The sequence below is a fragment of the Maylandia zebra genome, linkage group LG12, assembly GCF_041146795.1.
Source record: "Maylandia zebra isolate NMK-2024a linkage group LG12, Mzebra_GT3a, whole genome shotgun sequence".
NCBI classification, from domain to species: Eukaryota; Metazoa; Chordata; class Actinopteri; order Cichliformes; family Cichlidae; genus Maylandia; species Maylandia zebra.
Window position 1 is genome coordinate 31,901,225 of NC_135178.1, and position 26,264 is coordinate 31,927,488.

General features: G+C 39.2%; 1 protein-coding gene across 1 annotated transcript in view; it reads right to left on the reverse strand.

Moving 5' to 3' along the window:
• Positions 1-294: 294 nt before the first annotated feature.
• The window catches only part of rtn4r (reticulon 4 receptor), a 47,461-nt gene continuing 21,491 nt past the window's right edge, over positions 295-26,264 (reverse strand). Inside the window, exon 2 of the mRNA XM_004566717.3 lies at positions 295-2,377. Coding sequence (XP_004566774.1) covers positions 996-2,377 — 1,382 coding nt within the window. The 3' untranslated portion in view covers positions 295-995. The remainder of the gene's footprint in view (positions 2,378-26,264) is intronic.

Genomic DNA, 26,264 nt, shown 5'->3' on the forward strand with positions numbered 1-26,264 from the left:
TTGCTCTAGCAGGTTCTCTTCGGACTGTGTGGAGCATCACAATGCTGAAACTTTGAAGAAGCTGAGCAAAAAACAACCACAACCTGGTTGAATAAAATTTTCAGTTGACTCTTTTTTTTTTTTCCTTTTTTTTTTTGATAAGAATTGTACCCTTCCAACATCTATAATAAATAGAGAAAATCTTTCTTTTTTTTTTTCTCAAATGATAGCGTAAAACTTAGACTTCAGATCTAGAAAAATTGGATAGAAAGTAATTGTCCTCTATATTTAAAAGCACCACACAATAACAACATCTAAGAAATAAGAACTTTTATTCATAATATATTCATACTTGTACACAAGTAAAATAAAATGCATATCTATGGTTCCATTGCAATCTCCATGAACAAACTGATAGCATTGTTGTTGTTTTTTTGGTAAATGCTATCCATTATCCTTTCTGTCATGAAAATATAACTAAAATCAGGGGAGGCAAAACATTTTTTTTTATAAACATAAAAAACCAAAACATTACCCAACAAATGCATGACTTTGAATAAATAATGGGGAGAGATTGTTTATCTTCATGAAACAGACCAAACATTCTTTGTGTGCTTTCTGTCTCTGATTTCCTGTACGAGTGTTCTTCTTCTTATGTTTTTTCGTCTTTTTTTTTTTTCGTCTTCCAGTGGTCTGTCTAAGCAGTAAAAGCTTTTGAGAGGGAAAGGGAGGAGTCTCCAAAGTGTAGCTTAGACACAGTACAGTTGAGTACATAGAGAACAAACAATTTTGGGCACCAATTCATTATTTACATTAGATCTGTAGTGTTCTGTAAAGGCATCCATTTTGTTAAATGTACTCTAACGTCTTCATTATTGTTTTTCCTCAGCAATGTTGGGTCAAAGTGACTCCTCTCCTTTTAGTCACTGCCAGCCTTAGATGCCACTGCATCTTCTGTATCATTGTCATGAGCATCAACATTCTTGAGTCCAGTGTTCTGAGGGAAAGCGGGAGTCCTAAGACATGGCTAGAGATATCCAGGTCATGGGAATGAAGAGAAAGTGCAGCACTTGCAAATTAGAACCCCGACCTTTGATGCAGTGGGTGTCTGATTTTGGCTTTTTGGAACACTTCTTTTTCTTTTTGTTTGATGCTGTGGATGATTCCAGGTTGTCTATAAGGTCAGGGTTTAAGTTTTCCAAAGACCTTTCCAGGGTGTTCGACAAGGTTCCTAGTGGTCCATCATTCTGCTTGTTTTGGGTCTCATTTTTTGTTCTTTCTGGATCCTTATATTTAGTTTTGGACATGTTCTCCTTTTCCTTAAGGGGGTTGTTAGTGATTTGGCGACTCTTTCCAGACAGGATAGAGGACTTGTCATTATCTCCAAGGCAACACCTGGGGATGGTGTCCCCCACAGGGCTTTCAGTGGAAAGGAATTTTCCAGACTGTGGCTTGGAGCTAAAGAGATTGGTCTGGATTTGAGGTGTTTCCACACATCCCTCCAAATCTTGGCTTTTCAGTCGTTTAAGGTCCTTTCCCGCCAGGAACTCGGGGACATTGCACTCCAACTCAGAGCTGGAACCTTTGAAACGTTTGAACCAGTCCCACAAGCTTCTGGCCCGACAATCACAAATCCACTGATTCCCATTTAAACGCAAATACTGGAGAGAAACCAGTGGGTCCATGGTCTCCCCTGTCAAGACGGTAAGATTGTTGAAGAACAAGAACAAGGATTTCAGCTTACCGAGGTCACTAAAAGCCCTGGGTTGGACATAAATAACCCGGTTTTGGTGTAGCAGCAGCCGGTCCAGATTGATTAACCCTCGAAACATGTTGTCTGTTACTATCTTGATCTTGTTATTGTGCAGGTGGAGATAGGTGAGGTTACCAAGATCCAGAAAAGTGTCATCATGCAGGGTTAGAATGTTATTGTCCTGCAGATAAAGGTACTGTAGAGAGAACATTCCTCGGAAAACCCCAACAGGGAGCTCTGACAGGCCACACCTGTGCAGGTGAAGGGTATGCAGCTTAGTTAAGCCCCGGAAGGCTGTTGGGCTGATGGTGCGGAGGTTGCTGTTGTCTCCAATGTCCAGTTCCTCCAGTTTTTCTAAGCCATAAAAGGCTCCAGCCTCAATGTAGCTGATGTTGTTGGAGTACAGCCAGAGAACAGTAAGATTATGGCAAGAACTGAAACTGGTGGACCGTACCACCGTCAGCTTGTTGCTCTGGAGAAATATTCGTTGGCTCCGTGCTGGGATCTCAGTAGGGATGGAAAACAGTCCTTGTTGTTGGCAAGCCACAGTGGGCCTGGGTTCTCTGTAGCACACACACTTGGCAGGGCAGCTGTCAGTCTGAGGCACAAGGTTCAGCCACATCACCAGAAAAAGGAGTCGCCCCCCTAAGGAGACAGAAAATCATCAGTAGATTAGTAATTAACGTAGGCAGAAAGATTTACTAAAATAGGTAAAAACAAATGTCTCCAGGTCAGGTTGTAACATACAAAAACCCTTGAATCAATAAGTAGATTTCAATCACACAGCAAATGTAGAAACAAGCCTGATGCAGAGCAATGAAAATTGTGGCTGAAACAGTTGTGAAGTTTCTACTTGATAATGTTGTGTTTTGTGACAGGATGTTACTGTATAAGCAAAATAAGACTCCACCAGTTAATGTGACAGTGCACACCAGCAAATTACAAAACAGACAAATTCCAAAATATTTAATTGCATGAAGTATAATATTCAGCACATTACTACAGAATACCTAATCCTCTTCGTAACAGAGATTCAGCATGAAATTCAACAGTCATGTTATTTGGATCTGGGGACACATTGCTTCCCTGATGACTTAAAGACCTAAGCAGCTGAAGAAGTCTCATTTAAAACTGAGTGGGTGTGTTTTGTATGGAATTAGCTTGCTCTAATAGGGGGGGACACAACTAAAGATGTTTTGATCGTCTAGAAACTGACATTTAATGTGAAGATTGCAAAGAAGCTTTCATGCCAGGGATTGATGCCAAGGGCCATTGTGGAAATGGGCTACAGGACATATTATATGACACACCGCGAGGTTTGTAAAAATCCATGTTTAAAGTAATGCATATTCATGACGCCACTGTTAGCATGAACTTGTTAAACACGACAATGACTGAAGTGGGCTCAATCATGTAAACAATGACTTTTGACATTATTTTGTTGTAGGAACAGCTGAGGTAAAAATAAAGTATCTATTGGGGCTGATATATCTTCACGTAGCGATAAAGGTGTCAAAGTGTCACAAGCATGTCTAGTATCATCATGTAATGGCAGGTACTCCTTTAAATCTCTGAATCCTCTTCAGCTCCTGTTCTTACTGAGGATTTCCAATCTCTGCTCTCATGCACATGTGAGGAATCCCAGGTTTGCAGGCATGACAGGTAGTGAGCCTCTGGAAAATGCATGAGCCTTAGTCAGCCCTCCCTCCAGCCTCACTCTCCCTCTTCTCATTCCCTTGCAATGTGTTGTGGTGCAGCTCATCTCTGGACCTTGTTAAACGGAGCTCTGGTGTGGCCTGACAGCAGCCCTCTGCTGCACTTTCCTTGCAATCTCCCTGCTCAGCCGTCAGACTGCCACCGGAAAGCTGTCAAGGCTTTCCACTCTTTCTGCATCGCAGCACTTTTCCCTCAGCACTGCCTAACAATAGCAATATTTTATCGCACGGCACGCTTCGTGTATCTCCTATGCCGTCTTCATTTTTTTCCCTCTCTCTGCTGTCTATTCATTAACAGGCTATTTCCACCCACGCATTGCATGTCAAAGCCTGGGCTCCTCAGCTCTCTGCATAATGTCTTGTCTTTGTTAGCATCTGTTGAAAGATAGCATATGCCACACAATGTCATGAACTCCAAAATGCATCTTCACTGGATCAGACCAATTACACTATAACCAGAAATCTGACAGTCATAGCATCCTGGCAGTTTTGTATTATGTTACACTTTCATAATCAAGTATTTGATGTCATAGTGTCAGACCTTTCACCTTTCACTCTACAGAGAGTCATACACAATAATCTGAAACGTTACATAAAAAAGTATGCTTTGGAGCTGTCCTGATGTTGTTGTTGAGTTCAAGTTGTGGAGTTGTTGACACAAAATACAACAAGGTTATGGTGAAAAATCCATTCCTTATCAGCTTCTGCCAGCTTTGGTTTCAACTCTTAATCTTCTACTATCTCTTTTGTCAAAACATGGCTCAGAGCACAGCTTTCCCGCTTTCATACCCTGCCAGTAGCCTCTTTTCTAAGAGCTATATTATTGCACAATAGCAACCTTCTAGTCTGTTTAGGCGCGGACAAACTTCTTTGTTTTCTCTTGAGAGACACCCGAGTCAAGTACATCATTTCACCTTCTCTCTCTCCAAGACCAGCACCTCTATTTACATTTTCATTATTGGGGTGATCCATGTATTCTACAAAAACTAGTCTTGCAGTGTCTGTTTCACTGGCTACTATTCTGTAGGTGAAAGTATCACTTTATTCACCCATCCTTTTGAATGGCAGTCTTTAAAACCTGGACTGAAACGTACTAAGAAATGCAAAAAATATGTCAAGCTTTTTATTGTTTGAATTTCAGGATTGTGATAAAAGAAAAAACAAATCAATATTCTGAGAAAGTAAATCGTGAAAACAGTCAGTGTTGTAGATAAACAATATCAGCAGCCAACTCCCATCCAAAAATACTGGTATCAGTACCCTAGTAGTAGCTAGAGGATACAATACTGGAATGCAAAAACAGAGAGTTGTCAGCAAGAGAGGTATGAGTGGGTGCAGACTGCTTTGTTTACTTATTGTATGAGTGAGAAGTCACTTAGCCAGTCTTCTCACTCATTTTCATGTGCCTCTGGCATGTTTGGAGTTGGTGCTCCTTTGTCTTAAAATACAACATACATTTAAATGCTCTGGACCTTCCAAGGAACACAGAGGGCATACTGGGACAGCAAATTCAGAGTGCTTCAGATTCATCACGGTGGCTTTGCTTTGAAGGGCTGGGGATTGGGCGGGGACAGCTAACATGACAGTCTTATCCCCTTGGCCCAGAGTGAAAGTGATGTCTCTGTCAAAGATGAATCACAGTAGTTCTCCAGAGGGACCTCCTGGCCTCCTTCTGAAATTATACATTATTGTGTTTTGAAAGGTAAGAGAAGAAGAGAAGAAGAACTGCATATGAGAGCAATGGTCCCTGACTGAAAGGTCATGTATTCTCCATGAATCCCTCTTTGTATGCATATTTTTCTTATATCAATGTGAAGAGAAACTGTGGATGATACTACTAGACCTCTTTCCTAAAAATTATAGTAGGGTTATGTTCACATAAAATAAACTGCTTCCATAATCAAATAACTGATGTCATTAGAGTGGGATTAGAGTCAGAGGTTTCACCATTTACTCTGCAAAATGTACGCTGCTGATTTAAGAGTTTATATTATTGAATGCAGATTTTTTTCACGGATACATTTTCCCAATTAAATTCTCACTTCCAAATACATTGACAATGTTTGACAAACACGTTCTTGCTTTCGTACTGTATCTCTGTCTTAAGCCACATGGTAAAAATGATGAAGAAGCTTTAAAGATGTGGTTAATGTTGTGAAAGGGTGTATATATTAACCTGAACCATGATATTTTCCTAAATCTAACCAAGTAGTTTTGATGTCTGTGCCTAGTAAAACCCTGATCTGGGAGAAAGTTCAGCATTTTTACTGATGCCGCCACCATCCCCTTTTCTTCTGAATACAGAATTTGTCTGTCTTTATAATGGGAACCGCTACCTTTCTGGCAGAAAGTCATACTGCTGCAGGGAGAAAATATGTTACCCTTAAAAGGTAACTGAAAATGCAGTTTTGCTGTATGGAAACATATTTTTTAGGATACCGGGTTGATATGACAGTTGCATGAAGTCCAATTTTAGCAAAGCCTATGCAACTAGAAATGACAATCTGAGCTATAGAGTAATATAGGGCAATAACTTGAGGCACTGCCTACTCACAAATCACAAACAGAAAACTGTTATGAAAAGTGAAAACATAGATATGAAACTATATTGTACCACTAAGAAAACATTCCAAATTCATTATTTCTTTTTTAAAGACAAAACTACTTTGATGCTGTTTATGCGTTTATTTGTTTTCCCTCTGTCATTTAAAGTGTATCTTGACTTTTGGAACTCTACTGTATCAACTTTTTGTGTAAGTGTTATGACACCACGTCTTTCTGTGTTAATTTATCCTCAGGGGTTGACTATTTTTGCTCTGTGTTCCCTTCCTTCTGGTATTAATTACAAAGCAATATGACAGCTCTGTCTACTAAATTTCTTTCTTAAATACATTTGTTTGAGATTTATCATAAATGTTTGTAATCAACATATCTTTGCCCTTTATTTTATTGCCTTCCTCTTGTTATTCTTTTTTTCCAGGCAGCAAATCATTTATTTATGATTCGATAGACGCTATAACCATCTTAATCTTCTAACATGGCTAAAGCTGTGAAAGATTTTATTGTAACACAAATCATTATGATTTCCTGATAGCTGATACTGTTGTCATTGGCCCTTTCATATTCACATTCAATTTATTGCCATTTACCCCAGTGTATCATGGAATAAGTGGTTTCTGTTTTAATCTATTATTATTATTATTATTATTATTATTATCATCATCACTATTAACTATTTTACATAAATAACGTAACTTGACATGATTTGATAGTTTAAACCAATGTACAGCACACTGGTATGAATGTGAAGAACCTGAACAAACGTTTATATGAAGAAACTAATTACATTTCTCTCTGTAAAGCTTCTCTTTTTGTCTGTTTAAACTTTGGATACATTCTAAAACTTTCATTGCTGTAGAGATTTTTACAAAATAATGCTTTAGGAAAAGCAAGAATTACAGGGTAGCCTATAGTCCCTCGGTCATGACAGAACCGGAGGATATTCCATTTAAGTTTGCTTTGAACCTTTTTTCCTTCATAAGCCTGTGAAAAGTTTTATTAAGGAGAAGAAATGGTCTTCACTTTCAAGAGCTTCACGGAATTGCAGAGGAATTGGTTGGAAGGGCATATTCATATGGAAAAAAGTTATGATCTGAAGTCCACATTGACCTTTTTAATGCTACTATAATCACTCTGTCACTGAAAGTATAGTTTTCAAAAGAGACACTTTTCATCTGTTACTCGATTTTCATTGGTGTTAGTCTTACTTGTAAGTCAAGTTCTTCACTTATATATTCCAAAAGTTTTTTTTTTTCACATAACCTGCAGTAAATAGTATAACATTTACTTTTAAAGTTTTGTAAAAGGCAATTTAGTATTTATTATTGAAAAAGTTTTCTTTCTTTCTGCATCCGGATGTGGACCTGTTTCAATTTCAACCAATCTCCCAGAAGAATGTCCACAAAAACTCAAAACAAATACACAAAGACAGATTTGTGCTTGTCCTTACAATATTGATGAACCAGATGCTATAATCTTAAATAAAGATGCACACATCAGATCAAACAGGTTATTTAGGGCACTATGGACCAGAGACTTCAGCTGGAGTCTCTCAGCTAACCATAGTGTTGCTGGGGCACCAGTGGCAGCTTTAGCAACCAGATGAGCACACAATTAGAAGACGAACATGGGGACAGATGAGGTCCTGTTTGACACACATCTGACACAGCACTTGCCCAAACAGATGGCTCATGAATAACTGAAGGAACCGGAGGTCGGCAGGCAGAGGAAAAAACTGAGCCAGCCAATGGTGTGTGTATGTAAAAAGGTGGGCCTGCATAGATTTGCATGCATATGCATTTACATACATTCTTTTATTGCCTGGAGAAATTTAAAATAAATGGCAATACATCATGCACTGAATACTTCTGACTAAACCTAACTGTGGTAGACAAATAGGTGGTCATGTCAAACCACTGAGAAATGGCAGCAGTAACAAAAGGCAGTGGGCTGGCAAGATCCTGACAGTTAGAGACTGAGCTTGCAATCAGAGGGCCGTCGGATCGAATCCCTGCTTGACTGGCAAGCAAGTGGAAGGGAAAGTGGAGGTGAAGAGTTCTCCCTTTCAACAACTGCCATCAAATTACCATCGACCCTTCAATGATGCACTGACCTCATAGCTGCTCAAATTGTCACTCAACAGGATATCATTCGAGACTGTGTTAGGCTCAACATTTGCAAACTGTTAGCGCTGTATACCGCTGTGGAAGTAAATTGATAAATAAAAATACTCAACTAAAAATGTGCACACGTACTATAACAATAAATATTTTCAAGCATTTCTTTTTTACCTCTATTTTTATTTAATGCTTTTTTGTACTTCAAATGCCAAGAACATTTTACATATAACAAAACTATAACATCAGCTTATGCAACAAAATGTAATACTATAAGAGGGCATGAATTAATGTTTCCTTGAGAGCCATAAAAACATTATTCAGTTCTTTTTAAGCAGTGCTGTGTTCAATTGCAGATAAATACTGAATAGTCAATGACATGTTCAATTGGTGGCATGTCCCCTAGTATATGATGGATAATTCTTGCATCAGCGATTGTGCAACTCTACAGTGCTTCTGCAACTATCAGTCAGTTTATCTACTAAATGGTACTGCCTTTTCTTTCAAGTTGCATTAATGATAGCTAAGATAGAGTTAGATATGCTTGAATGCCACTAAAATGAAATATTTGTGAAGTGGTGGCAAAGTGCCATTGGATTAAGGGGCAGAAATGGCATATTCCTCACAACTCTATTGTATGTTGGCAGCAAACCAAGTGGCCTTCAGTGCTTCTACAACTCACTATGAAATGTTCCATCGAAGGCGTTAGGAGTCAAGTCTACCCGTGAGGTTTTGCAGAATGGCTCAAATTCAGCTTTATACCCACCCCCACATGTCACAGACATGGACAATTTTCTTGTGTGAAACCATGCAAAATGCGTAATTCAAGTAATGTTAACTGAAAATAATGCTAGCAGTGTGCGTGTTTGTGTGTGTGTGTGGTGGGGTTGGCTTTGGGGGACTCAAGGAGTTCAGATGCACTCCTTGAGCCACAGAAGACCAAAAATTCAGAATGGCCTACTTTAGGGTTTGTGCCATGCAGACTGCCAGTAGTGCAGTTTTTTGCTTAACAGAGTGTATGAGGCTTTACCTTATCTGCACATAGCTGGAAAGAAAATAAATGAGGGTAGCAGCTACAGTACATGCCCCATGTGCCTAGATGTTGTTTTGCTCTGAGCTAGACTTTAGCGCAGGTGTTAACAACATTTACAATGCATTCTTTTTGGGGGGTTTAAACAGAGCAGACATGAAGGACCTGAGAGGATTAATGTGAAAATCCTTTCTGCAATGAAATTCAAAACAATGGTTAAACAACAGTTTAGAGCCAAACTAATAAAACAATGAGTGCAGTGTTTGTTTAATTGCATTTGTCAGTAATTTTTAATATTTTTTTATCATTAATGGGTGTTAGGTTAGGCTACTCTTAAATGCATCTAATCATGAATGGATGGATGGATGTTTCCTAAGGTTTGCCACTATGATTTAGAAAGTACTTTGCATGGTCCAAACTGTGTTTGTTTTGATTTTTGTATTTAATTGTTTGCAATGTAACCAGTTCTATTTATTGAGTCATAGATGTTTCACATTAAATAAGTTATGTTGTTTCCAGAGTGTCTATTGTGGACGCACATCATGTTGAATGCAATAAAATATTTACCACTCCAAAAAAACAAGTCATGGTCCTGCATGTGTAAGTTGATGGAGACTGCTACAATCACATTTAATGTATTGCCGTGTAGGGCTGAACGATTATGGAAAATAATCTAATTGCGATTTTTTGCCCCAATATTGCGATTGCGATGCGATATGCGATTATTTTTTAAGGTCTTTGTCTTCTGTATTATTAAACAAAGACAAGCAATACATCATATAGTATGGCCAATACTATATTACATTAATTTTAAACTGTTCTTTCCTGGAAGACAGACCTCTGTTATGATGACATGAGGTGATGCATGAATTGATGACTGACATTTTTATTTAACTTCTTCAATCACAACAGTATATTTGAACATACACAATAGTTTATTTTTAGCTTACAAACATCTGAGCATAAAGTGCTGACAAGGAACCCTGGTGTAAACATTAAAATGAAAGTCAGTACAATGTGCAGATTGCAGAAATATACATAAACAAAATCAGTGGCTTTACCACACTCAGTTTTTCGACATCTGTGAACTACTAGACAGTCATTCAATTAAAAAATAATATTAAATAAATAAAACTAATAAATAAAAAATACACACATCTTACTGATCTCTGCAGTCAGTAACATTACACATAAAGTTCAAACATAATAGCAATTGTATAAACACACACACAAACACGCCTTTAAAATTTAAAGGCGTGAAATTGGACAGTCTAGTTCTGATTAGCGTCACCGCTGTCTCGGTGGAGTTTAATAAACTCGGCCGTCTGCTTCTTGCTATCTAAAATATAACCAGACACTGGTGTAAATTCTCGACTGTCTCATACTTCTGTTTAATAAGTTTTCTGTTTGACGTTTAGTCAGCTGTGTGAAAACCAAGGAGGAACCCACCCGGGGCATTAATAGTTTTATTTTATCTAATCTAATAACTTTAATCTCAGCCAAACCGATTTACTCACGAACAAACAAAACACTGAAAAAAGCCCAACAATAACATTTTTAGGTTGTCTAAGTGACTTATATATTACGTTTAACCCGAGCAGCGAAACTCCGCGGTGATCTGAAAATGATGTGCCGGGAGTTGTGCCGTTCTCGGCCGCATCAGTAACCCTCGAGTTCCCGGCTAGCTGTCGAGCTGGTGGGTAGCAGACGCCTCTGAAAACGTCGAAGCACTTTTGCAAATATGGGATATCTTGATAAACTGAGCAGATATTTGATGTTTACACAACTACTTTCTCGCCTGAAAATATGTTAAAAGTTTATTTTGTGACCCAGAAAGATTAGTATGAGTAATTTTAAAACTTAGTAGCGGCCGCCATTGCTGGAAACTGGAGTTTGGCTGGGCCGCGCTATGAATTCTGGGATATGGTAGTAATTTGGACAGCCTTCGGCGCGTCGCTGTGACGTAATCGGTCTACAAATGCGGCCTCAGGAGGATGCAGCCCATGAATTTGGACATGTCCAGAGTATAATCGCAGCCTTTGCGGTTAGAAAATTGCACTTGATCATGTCGCGATATTATCGCAAATGCGATATATCGTTCAGCCCTATTGCCGTGGCATGAAAATAACGTATCACTAGTAATATTGTTCTCAATTATTTGAAAAGGATAACAGCCCATGCAAACGAAAGCTTCAGATAATGACACCATCACACATTAAGTGTTAAAAACAAAAAGTTTCTGCTCTGCTCTGAAAGTGTCAAAGCAGTGACAGCCCCCACAGGCGACCCTGTATATTGCTGCATCTAAAGATGATGAAACACAGTTTGGTCGAGCTGAGAACATGCGGTAATAAGTGGTTGCACAGCTTGATGTCATTGTAGCCTGTCTTTGCTGTGGGCAAATTTGAGCTTTCAAAGAATAGTATACTGTGTTTAGCAGGGCTGGAAGTAAAGTGGGTGCAAACATTAACCACTCAACATTTTTCTGATGGCTTCATTACTACAAAATTCCTATGTTTGGCAGATGCCCTCTTATACAAGCAATGATTGTGCTTGTTGAAGAGAAACAAGCTCTAGATAAATTGTTGCATTTGTGTGAGTTACAATTGGGGGGAAATGCACCAAACAAGCGCTTAATCTTTGCCCAGTCTAGACAAAACAAACGTCATTCTGTGAGTAATCCATGTAGTTGTTTGGGAGAATTGCTTTGAAGAAATGAGTAGCTGTAGGGAAAACTAGCAAGGAATTCAGAATTCCTACCACCTTGTTGTTTTTGTTCTTGAGACAGGCGCTCAACTTAACCTTGCAAAACCCTTGCATCAATGATCGAAAAATTGCAAGCATATACATTAGTCACTCTGAGGTAATTCATTGGTGGGTGTACAGCAGAGACTGGTATTTTCAGTTGGCAGATTTCTCATTCATGTGAAAATGCAATGAATGACACAGGTATTTCAATGCCTAGGGGTGATAGGTAGAGAAAATGAGGCTGAAAATACTTCTGAAGACAAACCATTATTGACACCCCTTTTTACTGCCATAATGTGTTATCTAACCTTCTTCAGTCTTCTCCACTTTTGCAATATTGCACTCTGCTATACTGGCCTGCTGACTATGCAGGCTGGTTGCAAATGTGTCCTCTTCAATCACCTCGCACTGAAACTAGGAAAGAAGAAAGGCCCGTGTAGGAGCCATTTTTGGGTTGATACCTTATGTATGCTGCTAGAGGTCACCTTTTGGGTTTTTTGGTATGGTGTGTTTATGTGTAGGTATTTAAGGTAGACACATGTAATTAACACCAGGTGTTTTTGTTTGGGAGGAAGCAAACTGTTTGTAACTGCTGCGCTGTTATGTTAAAATGGTGTTGGAATAAAGATTCTAAAGGTCAAGATAAGTACAGCTGGAGTTATTGGGCTGTACCAGTGATATCGCGTCACCCCCGCCAACGAACACCTCAGTGGCTTCAAGCGTAGGCTTATCCTCTACAGCCTGCTTGAACTACAGACCATCTCACACTGGTCGCAACACCTGTCAAGATGTTGATATTTCACAATCCATTAGTCATCACTACATTGCAACATCATTACATGACTAATCAGTACGAATTCCTCAGACATCTAAATACCAATCAAAGAACTTTGTGATAGTTCCCCATCACACTAGTTGTCTCCAGGACTAGATCTCCCTATTAAGACATACACAAATGCGCAGAAGATTTGAGCAAACAATTGCTAGTAACCACATGTAAAATGTGTTTTTAGCAGATTAAAAAAGTTAATCACAACAGTGATATGTCAGGCACTCAAGCTGAAATGGTACACTGTCCTGCCCCCTTTACATGTGTACTAGTATTTTGAGTTCTGGGTTCTGGTTTCTTATTTGGTAATTTCAGATTGTTTTCATTATTGCTGATGTCCGAATAATGTTAGTTTAAGTTTTGATTTCCCATGATGCCAATTCCATGGATATTACAGTACTTTGAGTTTTTTCTTGTTACTTTAAAAATCTGTTTACTGCCTCTGTGTTCTTTTGTATCATGTTTAATGTGTGCTCTTTGAGCTCTATCTTTATTACTTCATTTTCTATTTGGTTTCATTGTGGGTGGCAAATGGGGTGGCTGTAGCTCAGGTGGCAGAGCGGATCAACCACTAACCAGAAGGTCGGTGGTTCGATCTGCTCCAGTGGCTGCTCCAGTCTGCATGCCAAATATCCTTGGGCAAGATACTAAGCCCATGTTGCTCTCCGATGCATCCATCGGAGTGTGAATGTGTATGAATGTTAGATACTTAGCACTTAAGCTTAGAAGTGCTTGTGCTATTCTTTGTCTTTTTTGGTTACTGTTAATTTCATGTTTTGTTAAGTCTTTTTGGTACTTTTGTCAGCTACTAAAAAATGCTTTGCTTTTTGTTACATGTGCCCTACACTCCACTAGTGGTGACATAATTAAACTGAAAACTATCGATATCTAATGAAAACATTTGTCTATAAACAGCTGATTTACTTCACTTCATTCATTTTGAGGCAGGGGTATCTTCTAGTCTCATCTGTTAGAGATGCTTTACTGAAGCCTCAGAAATGGTACTGGAGGCAGAGTTCTAGATTTTGAAGTAATATAAATCATTTTTGTATAACAATGTGAAGAATTTCTTGTTGTTATGCTCCCAGAGAATATGATTACTGAGTTTTGATTTTGTTTTCCCCCTTCGAGCCTTTTTTTTCCTCGGCAAATTCAAATAGTTTGTCTGCAAGTTATCTGTTTTTTGTTAAGTTTCACTTCTCTCATCAGCAATGTTTTTAGTCACAGTAGGCGGCTCTAGGAACATGGTAGAGCATTTAGCAGCTTAAGAGACAGATTTTTCCCTTAGGCGCTGGTGAAGAGCAAAAGGCAGATAAAAGGAGAATAATAACTGGAGCAGTCAATAGATAGCCAGGCAAATAATTTGCGAATAAGTTGAAGTCACACAAATGACTGCTAATGTTGTTGTTGAATATGTACAAATGTATTTTTAACAGCATGTTTACAATATCATCATTAGGTTTTCAATACATTAGTCTTTTTCATAAATTGTTTCCACTATGTTATAAAAATGAATGAATGCTTTTGTGTTTTAATATTTATTTTTTTATCAGTCATTATTCAAACACAGGGCAAACACAGAAGGACAAATACCTGCTCTCAGATCCACGCCTACAGCCAATTTAGAGTCACCAAATAAGCTGACAGCAGGTCCCTAGAACTGTGAGAGGAAAGCCACACACAGGTACAGAACATGAAAAACCTACACAGGGCCCCAGCTGACCAGCATGTTTGAACCACAGCACAACAGTACGATTCAAAACAGTGTAAGTCGGGTGGTGTTGTTTTTCTCAGTAAAATCACAGACTGCTCAACAGACAAAATGATAGAGCTCGCTGTGATATCTGTCATACAGCGCAGCAGTTATCAAGCTGTCATCTGGCAACAAATTGTTTAGCTATATGACACACAAGAAAGTATACCTTTGAAAGAGATGAAAAGGCAATCATGTGGAATGTAAGATCCATGCCTTCTTAAAAAAGGTATGACATTTTAATAACATTTTAATGACATTTAATTGCCCTCTAGGAAAAGGAAATCAATGAGATCCCAAGAGGAAGAAGATGAATATGGGAGTTCCAGAAAATAAGATGAGGGGGGAAGCTAATGTCCAGTTTGCTGCATGATATAAAACACTGGGTTTGTGTAATTGTATGTAGGCATGTAATATTTATACTATTGACTCATACCGTAATGTCAGCAGGTTAACTGATTCCAATCATTTACAGCAGATCCAATCACTGCATGTGTTCTTTTAGGGTAGGAATTATGTATCCATTATCTCATGCACTTATTCTTTAGCTTGTTTTATTCCCTCTGTATGACTCATCAGACACACAGTAAAGGAACTACAGAGATGTCTGATGAGTCATAAGAAATCACAGGAAAATGAAAATGATGAAATACAAAAATTTTGTGGAAGACTGCAAGCATTAACTAATTCTGTCCAGCTTCCTTGTAGATCCATCTATTTTGGATGTGTAGGCAGCCCTGGAGGCATGTTGACCTGAAAAAGACAAACCTCTCCCTTCCTTTCATCTTCTGAGTCAGTTCCTGCAAGCAAATGTATTACGGCCAATATCATGAGGCCTACTTCTGCTGTTCTGCCCTGAAACAACAGCAGTGTTCTTAGCAATGTTTTGCACCTATCACATTGGATTTTTACCAGCCATTCTTTCAAAAATAGTGTTGTCAGAGGAATGCGCTGGAATCTAGTTGCGTAATGAAAACTATTGAAAACCCGGTAAATAATTGTGGAGGCAGCAATACTGTCTGTGAGCAGATGTAGGTGGATTTTGACATTTGTGAGGTATAGGATCTCATATCTTCCCCTGCCTCCGCATACATCTGATTCATTCTTCATCCTAGACCTTCCACTTAAACCCAAAGCATGTGAAAACTGGAGGTTTGAAGCAGAATTTGGCCAGCATCCGTCGATTCACCACTGACAGTATGTGCTGAGGCAAAGCAGATGGTAGAAAACTCACTGTGCTTAAAAGAAAAATGACAACCGCTGGCAATTTACTTGAAAATGGAATACAAATGGAGTGGAGTTGCAGGCCTTTATGAAAATAAGAGGTGAATAATAAAACCACATTTGTTTGCATATGAACAGAATGACTTAAAAGGGGCATTCTCTAATAAATTCTTAGTGTTTCATTTCAAAGTGAATATTTTGCTTGTGAGAATGCAAAATAGACAGAAAGGATAAGTAAGCCTTTCAAACTTTCTGATGTAAATGTCATAACACAAAACACCGAGTTAGCCATCTTATTGTTCTGAAACAGAGCAGATATTTGTTGATTCTAGGATCTCAACTTCTGCAAAGGCCTTCATCTAGAATCTTCTTTAGTTTCAATGAGTAGGAAAGAATGGGATACTGGGCCTTTCCTACAGATATTTTTTAGGGACATGTTTTCCTAACCTCGACTCCTAAAAACAAAAAGAAATGGCTGAAGCCTGGTTCGTTTAATAAGCGCACTTCACAGAGCGTCTTAAAGCAAGCACTCGCTCCTTTGGAATAATGAAAGGGGAAAGAGATGTGCATTATTTACCACCCGCCTCAGTACCGCCGCACCCTGCGTAGACAAAGTGGCCTAGTGCAGGAAAATGGATTTTCCTGCAGGGGAGCTCAGATAAGAAATATACGGGGAAGGAAGAACAGAAAACAAAAAAAGGGGTGAAAACAGAGAGACATTAGCCAAACCCAGAATCAGTTAAATTTCTTCACATCAACCTGTCTACTATCTCCACCTCATCCTCCCTGTTGGCCTGATAAGGGCAGTTCTTTACATCACAGGCCTCCACGGATCAGTAACCTTTTTTACTGAAAAGGTCGAGCATTGGCCCAAAGCTCAGTTCATGCTGGGAAGTCATCATCCCTGCTCTTTATCTCCCAGGTGAGGGATGATCCAAGGCTGAGTGCCATGTCAGAATGCCCCCAATACGCCCTCTAACCTCTTCAATTCCTGGGCTGCTCCCAGAGATAGAGAGAGGAAGTGTAAACTTGGTTATATGCGCACAAGTTTGCATCACATCACACTATCCAATAAGACCAGACTGGCAGACCACTAGTGGCTCAGTGATGCTGCAGTGTCCGAGCAATGGGTTGGTCAGCCTACACCCCTCCCTTCTGAACAAAACAGTCACGAGTTGAGAAGAGGGGATAAACACACCAGCATATGGCGGCCACCTGAAACCTTAGCTTGCCTCCCAGAATCCAAAAACCTAAAGCAATTTGCACACATCACTTAACCGGATTCCAACACAGGTGTGTATGTGTGTGTATCTGTTTATATGAAATTGCATCCAAGTATTTGTGTGTATTGTTGTTGCTGTCACAGTTCCAAAATAACTGTAACACTGTAAATGATGCGCTGGCGCAATTTGCGTGTCACTGTAGTGTGGGATGACCCAACTGACAAGACTTCCTGCTTTGCTGCCTGGGTAATGAGTCATTCCAGCCCTGGAGAAAAACAATCTGGTATTTTTAAACTGCATCCTTCAGCTGTTCCTTTCTCCCTCGAGCTCCATCTTGTAAGCTCTCAGTGGCTTGTAATACGAATGCCATTTGTAGTTCTTGTGCTAATGGGCCTGATATGTCTGAATAATAGAAATGCATTGCAGACCTTTTAATGGTACTCTTGGTTCATCCATGCCCCAACAATTCTGATTTAATGCTCTACACAATGCAGCAAAATGTGAGATTACCATTTAATCAGTAGTCCAGTGCTATTAGCGTTTTTTCAGGTTATAACACTCCAGCGTTTAGAATGTTAAAAGCGAGGCAAACACTATGTGTTACATAAATTTTAGAAAGTATGCTAGTCTCAGTTTTAGAATCACACAGCACCGAAATATAAGAATATGAGTTTGAGGGAGCTGTTGGATAAAATAAAAGTGAGTTGGCCAATACGTCCCAAAATTAAACAGTGCACAAATATTTAGATTAGAATTAACTGATCTACCACTGCAAGAATACTACGAATGTTGAGTGTCTTTGAATGTAGCTGGTAAATTACTTTAGAAGTTGATTTTAGTGAGAAAAATGTTCATATTGTGTTATATTATGTGCCTGTTTTGTTGTGTTGAGATTTATCTGACTAATTGCATCACATTGTAAGTTTAGTAGGTTCAATTTGTATATATGCAAAACTCAAAAGCCACCTCAATCCCAGGTCTGTGTTTGTCTTATATAATCTCACACCATATAGCTTAACAGCTGACACCTGCAAATTTACTTTAGTTTTTTGAGTCACTTCACCAAAGATGACAAACAATTATTAGTAAGTTGCTGCAAAACTCACTAAATACAACATGTTATCTTTACGGGAATTTGATGTGTGTGAAAATGAATTTCTTATGATCCGTGCGTTTTAAGGAGCTTGGAAATAAAAGCAACTGGACTAGTTTCTTCAAGATGTTTCACCTCCCTATCTGAGAAGCTTCTTCAGTTCTAAGTCTAAATGGTGGAGAGGCCCAGGTATTTAAGCCCTAGTGGGAGTTGTTGCTTAAGAGGGTCGTTGACCCACTATTGATCATGTGGCTTACCACATGAGCCAAGGTGTGAAAAAGAGTGTGGGTCATTATTAGCAGGGGTTTGGGGTGAAACCATTGTGAGACCGTGCCTCACCCTATCATGCGACTTGTTGAGATCAAGATGTGATAATGATGTACAAAAATGCACAGATACTTTAGCACAGTGTTTGTTATATCTTTTTATGTGTGTTGAAAGGCAGGAATATGAACTGCAGATGACTATAATTTACATACTGCATTCTTGCTTGTCATAGTCAAGGGTCACGAAAATGTTACAAAGTGCTGCCAGTGGTTCTTGGGCCACACTTTGAGAACTGTGGCTCTAAGTTGTTCTTTTGGCATTTCCACATCCCAGAATCTACTCCTAAGAAGCCATCAAGTCTCTTAAGTTAATCCTCGTTTCTATTTAACATTCTTTGATTGTTTGTGTTTACATACACGGCTTCTGTTCATGTTATGCAATTGTATTAGCTGGTAGTTTAGCATGCTGTTCACATATGCATGCTGCTGAACATGTGGCCCTGTTAGAAAAACAAGAAGGAAAAAGAGAAAGACAGACGGCGTTGGACAAAATACCGCTTGATCCCCCCTCATCTGAAAACCTCTAAAGTCGACTCTCCTACTGACTGCATTCTGCTTAGAGGAGCGCGGTGCCACATTACCTGAGCAGCCATCGCCTGACAGCAGGGATTTCAATCATTGTGCTTGGCTCATATCTGTATTTCCTCCTTCACCACCTCCCCCACATTCCCAATGCAGCCACCTGCCACTGTCATGCTAATTTACTAGTGCACACTGATGTGAGCACTCATGTTTTAGGGCTTTCTCATAGACACCATCATTGGCTGGCAATTAAAGTTTTGTGTAATTTAAAAAAGGAAATATGAATAGAAACAAGAACAACTTTGCACTCTCCTGAGGAAAATTTGACATGACAATGGAAGATGGTTATGCACATTTTCCAAAGAACATAATAGCTTTGAAACAAGTATGACAGAGAACAAAGAAAAGTACTGTAACTACATTCATCTTCACAGGTAGGCAGCGCATTTCTCCAGGGCATCTATAAATAGCAGCTGTGCAGCAACTGCAGTGGTTAACAATAGATTATGTTTGCGCTTTCACTTCTGCTGCAACTAAGGTAAATGACCTCCAGTGAAGCAGAGTAAACAGGAAAATAGATGCTCTGTGTTTTTTCTAAGAAAGAAATTATGAGATTGCCATTAGTCTGGCAAAATGCAAGAGCGCTGCAATGAATTGAACATATAAACACAAATCAACAAATCTTAATGTGTCAATGTTGGTTCTACGATTTTACACAAACTCAACTTAACCAAAATGCTAATCTTCATACACATTTACAACTTTCACAAAGCGGTTGGGGCTTTTAAAAACAAAGCACCATGGACTTTCAGAGCTCACTGGGAGCTTATGCAGTTTCCACATATCCATGTGAATAATAATAATAATAATAACAACTTTATTTATAAAGCACTTTCAAACAAAGTGCTGTACAACTATTTAAAACTAAAAAGATAAAAATAATAATAATAATAAAAGCGATACATAGCAATACAGGTAAAAGACACAATGCAAGTTAAAAACAGTAAAAATTTAAAAACTAAAAGCCATAGAATTAAGACTTGTAAGATAAGGTGAACAAATGTGTCTTCAGCTTAGTTTTAAAAACTTCCACAGAGCATGCCTGCCTAACATCTTGAGGGAGGTTGTTCCACAGAAACGGGGCACGAAAAGAAAAAGCACGCTCTCCAATTGTCTTTTTTCTGGCTCTAGGAACCTATAGAAGGCCAGAGTCCTGAGATCGGAGAGCACGGGATGGAACGTAAAGATGTAAAAGGTCGGAGAGGTATGAATGTGCCAATCCGTTTAAAGCCTTGTAGGTGAGCAGCAGGACCTTAAAATCTGCTCGAACCTGACAAGGTAGCCAATGCAGAGATCTCAGAACAGGGCTAATGTGCTCAAATTTCCCAGTTCTTGTTAAAATGCGAGCAGCTGTATTTTGCACCATCTGTAGACCTCTAAAACTTTTCTTTGGTAGCCCAGAAAGAAGAGCATTACAATGTGAACATGACATGCTATGTGTGATTAATGCTATTACTGTCTATGCCAAGATAAGAGCTCAATTAGCTGTGTGGGCAAGGACCTTGACTCTATCTCCAATGACTAATCCCATGGTTTTAGTTATGATTAGCGAAAGCAGAGTTTTAATCTTTGCTTCACAGTGCCTGGCACTAGCCCAGACACAACTGATTTTTTTTTTTTGTAAAAACGCACTCTGCGGTGAGTGACACGGTTTCAGCTGGCCTGACCATTTGTACGATAGGGCCTACAGGTTACATCACCCAATCCTGCCAATCACTGCCATTTGTGTGCTTTGGTAATATCAGTGGCAACAATCATTAGCAGGAAATGAATTAATCTGCCTTGGTAGTATTAAGGAAGTGCTGCTTCCTGAGAGTTACCATCCATACTAAACCCACTCATCCTCCCAGAGGGGAGTCCTGCATACGTGATTGAACTGGTGCTGGTTTCCTGTAAATGTATTTCTTGGTACAGCAGTATTGTCAAGGGAGATCATCTGAAGTATATAATCTCTAAAGAACTTTGGAATTGTCAAATAACTATAGATCCAACATTACTTTAGCACAAAGAAATTCCCAAGCCTCTCTTGAGTTTTCATCGGATGTTCAGCTCTTTAAGATTTCACTCAAAGACTTAAAAAATGTTGCTGTTTGATGTTTATAGACATATAAATATTTCTTAATACAATAAATAGGATAAACAAGTTAAAAAGCCTGCACTGTAAAGGAACCAAAAGAGAAAGTTGTATATAGCATATAATAAAGTGGTAATGTTTTTGTTTTTTTGTTGTTTTTTTTCAAATATGACACTGTGTAGAAGAAATTTGTGCAGCAAAACCCATTTTGCACAATGATGCACTTTGTAGAACTCACTCTCTGCAGGGGAAAACGTAGCACACCATCTGTTCCCCAATCCCTGGCAACAAACAAGAGACAGACCAACACAGCAGACAGACCAGCAGACACAGGCGGCCACCACTCCTGCATTAGCAAAGAATTGTGGGAAACAGGGAGGCTACTGCACAAATGCAGGGCAGCTAAACAGGGGATGAAAGCAGTCATCAGCTGTTAGAATTTGATCAGGAGGCCTGAGCTGACACTGCACATCAAGGAATGATGGAAATTGAGGCAGACACTGCAAAGGAGCTGCAGTGCAATAAGAGAGACTCTTCATAGCAAAGGAGCAGGAGAAAGGAAGCCAGTGGGATGTGGCAGGAGATGAGGGAGAGAACGAAAGATTGTAGCCACTATGCAACGGAAAAGACCAAAGACAGACTATCCAAGCAGAGGAGAATAAGGGGGGAAACGCTAGAATGTCTGAAGACGCAGCCAGCAACAACAGAGATTTGACATTGCGTGTGGTCACACAGAAAGAAAGAGAGAAGGAAAGATTTGGGAATGCAATTCATTTTTAATCCAACATGCCAGACGTTCGAACAATGTCCCTCAATCAGAATACTAAGTGACGAACGTTAGTTTTGGATTAAGATTAATGTGGCTGGCTCACCACACACAAACCCACAAACAAACACACAAACAAACGTTCACGGGCTGTCACAAGCTTATTCTTCTGTGAAGCAAACACGTACGTGGTGCACACACACACAACATGAGGTGTTAAAGGATGGAAGAGAAAAGAAGAGACTCAAATGCCTAAATATGCTCTGGACATGTGAGAAAGGCTTAAGCTTGCCCCCTAGTGTTCATTCCACTCCCTTATGACATCCGAACAACACACTGGAAAGTATTAGAAAATTACAGCAAGATATTCGGTTTCTTAAACCCAATTAAAATACAATCTAAAAATATTCCTTTATTATTATTAATTTGTTTTAACAGATATTGTTTCAAGATGCTTATTTAACAAAGAAACATTCTTTTGTTTCGATTACTGTTTTGTGCCTTTTTCTTTCTTGGTTCAAGATGTACTGTAGTGGCAGCCACTGGAATTGTCTGCATATATGCATGCAGGCACACATGCCGTTACAATTCGACTCCAAGGTTCTGGATATTTTCTGTAACTGGATTTATGCATGTTAATAAATAATAAAGCTGTCTGTAATCAAAGCCATGAAGAAACTATGTGCGAAAGTGGGGAAAAAAAGGCTAAATATGGTGAGAAGTAGACAGTTTCATGACTAATGGTGTATACGCTTGTGGATCAACATCAAAGTCAGCACTACATTAATAGAAAGATTCATTATTTGAAAGATAAAAAAAGAATGCAATCCATTAATGAGACCTTCTTCCGCTCGTCTTTCGAAATTCTCCATTTTGTATTGCCAGCAGCAGATTTGATTTAATAAGGTGCGATGATTCAACACTGAAATGCCAGCACCAAGAAAGAAAACACACAAAACCATTCACACTGAACATGCTCCGACTACAGAAATGACATACTGTTGTTTAATAAAAACAAAATTAGATTGAGACACTGTAAGATTAATGTGACTCAACTACCATAAAACACTACATTAGAAATCACTGAAATATAATTGAACAAAATAGGCATCATATAACATATCAGCACAGCGCTGTGATAATCTCTAGCACGGATACAATTCTGCATTGCTCTTTGCCTCACTTCCTTACCTTGTTGCTCCTGTCACTTGTTTCAGAATGTCATAATTCTTCTGATTATTAATACATATGCCTTTGGGCCTAAATGGTGCAATCTTATTGTTATGTTACTCTGTGGTGTTTTTAATAGTTCTTCTTCCTTTTTCTCCCAAGGCTCTGCAGTCTGTGAATAAATACACTGGAAACTCTGACTGTTTATACTGGCTTCCAATCAAAACTCTTGTTTCACGAGGGCCAATTCTTGGTTTATGGCAGGAAACACCTACATGCAATAACAGCCTGTGTTAAAACAAGCTGCTTATTCCGGTTGTATAATTTCACAATTCAAATTCTACAATTCAGAGTTGTGTTAGGTTAAATGCCAAAATAAAAGAGATTATTTAAAATGACAAGAAAAGCAGTGCCACGAATACAGGAAGGAATGTGAGATCTCTTTATAGTAACGGAAATACAAACCGAATGCTTTGGTAGCACATTGTAGCAAAATTCTTAATCAAGCCTGATCAAAAGTTGCTGATTGCTGCCTTGCTCCTTCAAGTTTTAGTCTTTTTGTTATCGAAGTATTTTCTGCATCACTTACTGGAATAAACTGGTTGTCTCAACTATAACTGTTTCACACTGTACGTGATACAAAAGGGAGAGAAAGCCACCAAAAGAAAAAAATGATACTCATATTAAAAAGCACTGCATTTAATGATTTTTCCACATTATTCCCTCTGTTTTTTTTTCTTTTCTTTTCTTTCCACTTGAGAGCTTGCGCCAGCCTAGAGATGGTTGGTTGACACAGAGCTGAACATGCAGGTTATGACTTATTTTCTGTACAACAGACGAGGCTGACCAGGATCTTATACGGACAAGATAAGCACCTGCCCTTTATAAGCGAAGTGGGCTATTACATGGGTTTGTACAATTTCCTCTGTAGAGGCCACTCTCTGATACAGCCGACAGAGCTTAAGAGTGAAAATGCAAAGCCATCACCTTATTGCAAGGAAAGAGAGACTTTGTGGATTACAGTTTTAATTTTTTTTTTCCTAAACTGAAGCACAAAGCAAGGATAAGCAAACAACAGCAGGAAATCCTCTTGTATATTTAAATGTAATATCAGGCCTGTTTGTGTTTGAAATAGCTTCTACTTTGGCTTTTTCATATGTGCATAGAAAAAGAAAGCAATTTCTATAAGAAGCTTGCTGTTCAGTGTAAGCTGACCAAGATATATTTTGCAGCAGAAAAGAGCCAAAAAGAAAAGAAGATGCCACATCAAAAGCAAATATCAGTGCAATCTTGTCACCTTAGCTAATGCTATTATTCAAACGCTAGTATCTCTTTTTCTGTCAGTGGTCTTGTACAGAGCACAGGACTATTTCTTATGGTTTCTACCTTATCCTCAAGACTATGTTCTCTTACAAAGAGAACTTATCTGATGGGACATTACACTTAAATCAACGCTTTTAAGATCAGGGTTGAGGTCACCATTTGGATTCTGGTCTTTAAAAGAGTAAGACTAGACACACTCTGACACACTGAAGTTGATAAAGTATCTACTCATCAGCAGCGTGTGACAGTCTGAGAGATGAGACCACATCAATCATTTGAACTCGAATAGCCATTGTCCCTCCGTGGCTCAGATGAAACAGAGCAGAGACTGGCGGCTTCTTAAATAGGCACCAATGGAGCTAAGTGGAGAACATATCCATCTGTCTTATTTGAGGAGGTCAAGAGGTGTTAATGTTTGGGTTTTCCATTGCTACTGAAAACCAAAAATCAGCTGAATTCTGCCATTAACTCTTTTATTTCAGTTGGTTTTTTTTTCACTTATAAAAACCAATATCTGCTCATACCTTTGGGAAACAAATGTCACGTAGATGCCTGAATAATAAATGAAAGTAACAAAAGATCAGTTCACTTACCCCATCTCTGGGAACAGAACTATTGCTTTCCCTTTTTTAAATCATGGCTTCTACAGTTGGTTAAAAAAAAAAGAAAAGAAAGGGGGGAAAAAAGCATGTGTGATGAACCCAAACCAGCTCTGGCAGTGAGCTCCCCAGGGCAGCATCATTGCAGGCAAGCAGCAGCTGTTGTGTTCTTGCACCTGTTGACTACGCATGTCAACCAAATCTGAATATGTGCCTGTGAGTGACGTAAAAGCCTGTCTTATGATGTTGGGAAACTCTGGAACTGTGTTGGTGGTGTGAACATATTTAGTCTGAGATATCATGCCATCTTCTGACTTACTTTCTTTTTCAGGGCCATATTTTGACATTTTCTGTCCAACATCAAACCAAATAGTTAAGTACTGCCATTTGGATTCTGCTTGTTTTCCCCAAATAAGTCAAGTTAAATTTTGTCACACTGTAATCATTTCAAAAATACCATCCTTCTTTCACAGGCTGGATTTCTTTCTACAAAGCATTTTAATATGAAAGTTACAAGTAAACATAGTACAGTACTGCTGTTTTACTCAGTGCTTTAATGGGATGAGATGATGAGATGAGATAGCCTTTATTTGTCAGTTGCAGGTCTTTTGCCCCCAACCGAGATGACAGAACTTGCCGCCCGTACATACAATACACAAACATCACATTGGGGAGACAGGTCAAGCTAGGTAGCAAGGAAAAAAAAACATCGAAATGTGTAACACAGAAGGATAATACAGGAATGCACAGATATCAACACACCATAGCACAATAAACACGGACAGGCAACATGGGAAAGTGTTCCAGTGTGTACATCTGATCTGGGAGCGCTGCAATCTTCGACTGCGCCTCCAGCTGACCCGATGTCCACATCAGAGGGGAGGTAAGCGTTGGAGGTGGCGTTGGATCCGGGGTAGGGAGGGTGATGCGTCAGTGAGTGCTTATCAGTATCAGTATATGTATGTGTGTGCGTGTCCATAGTTCAGCTGAGACGGTGTCCTTCGCCCTGCCAGGCTGAGTAAACAGTCTTCCAGCCAACCCAGGTGGCCTTGCATGGAATGGGAAGGAACAGACTCAACACAGTCGTTATCAGGGAGTTTTTGTTCGGCTCCAGCCTTGAGCCCACAGCTGGAGCCGAAGGGGTAGCCGGATTATGATGGTAATTTTTCTTTTGCAACAACTCATGAGAATTTCAAAGCTGTTCTTTAACACTCTGACACTGGTCTCTCAATCTCCCGTTGGAGAACCCCGAGCTTCCCCATGATGTTATCAAACTTGCGCTCCGTGGTATTGTCATTCTTTTGCTCAGAGAGCCGATTCTGAGACCTCACAGTGAGCTGTTCTACGATGTAATCCAACTTTCGCTCAAAGGTGTTATTTTGAGCAGGCCTCTCCTTGATG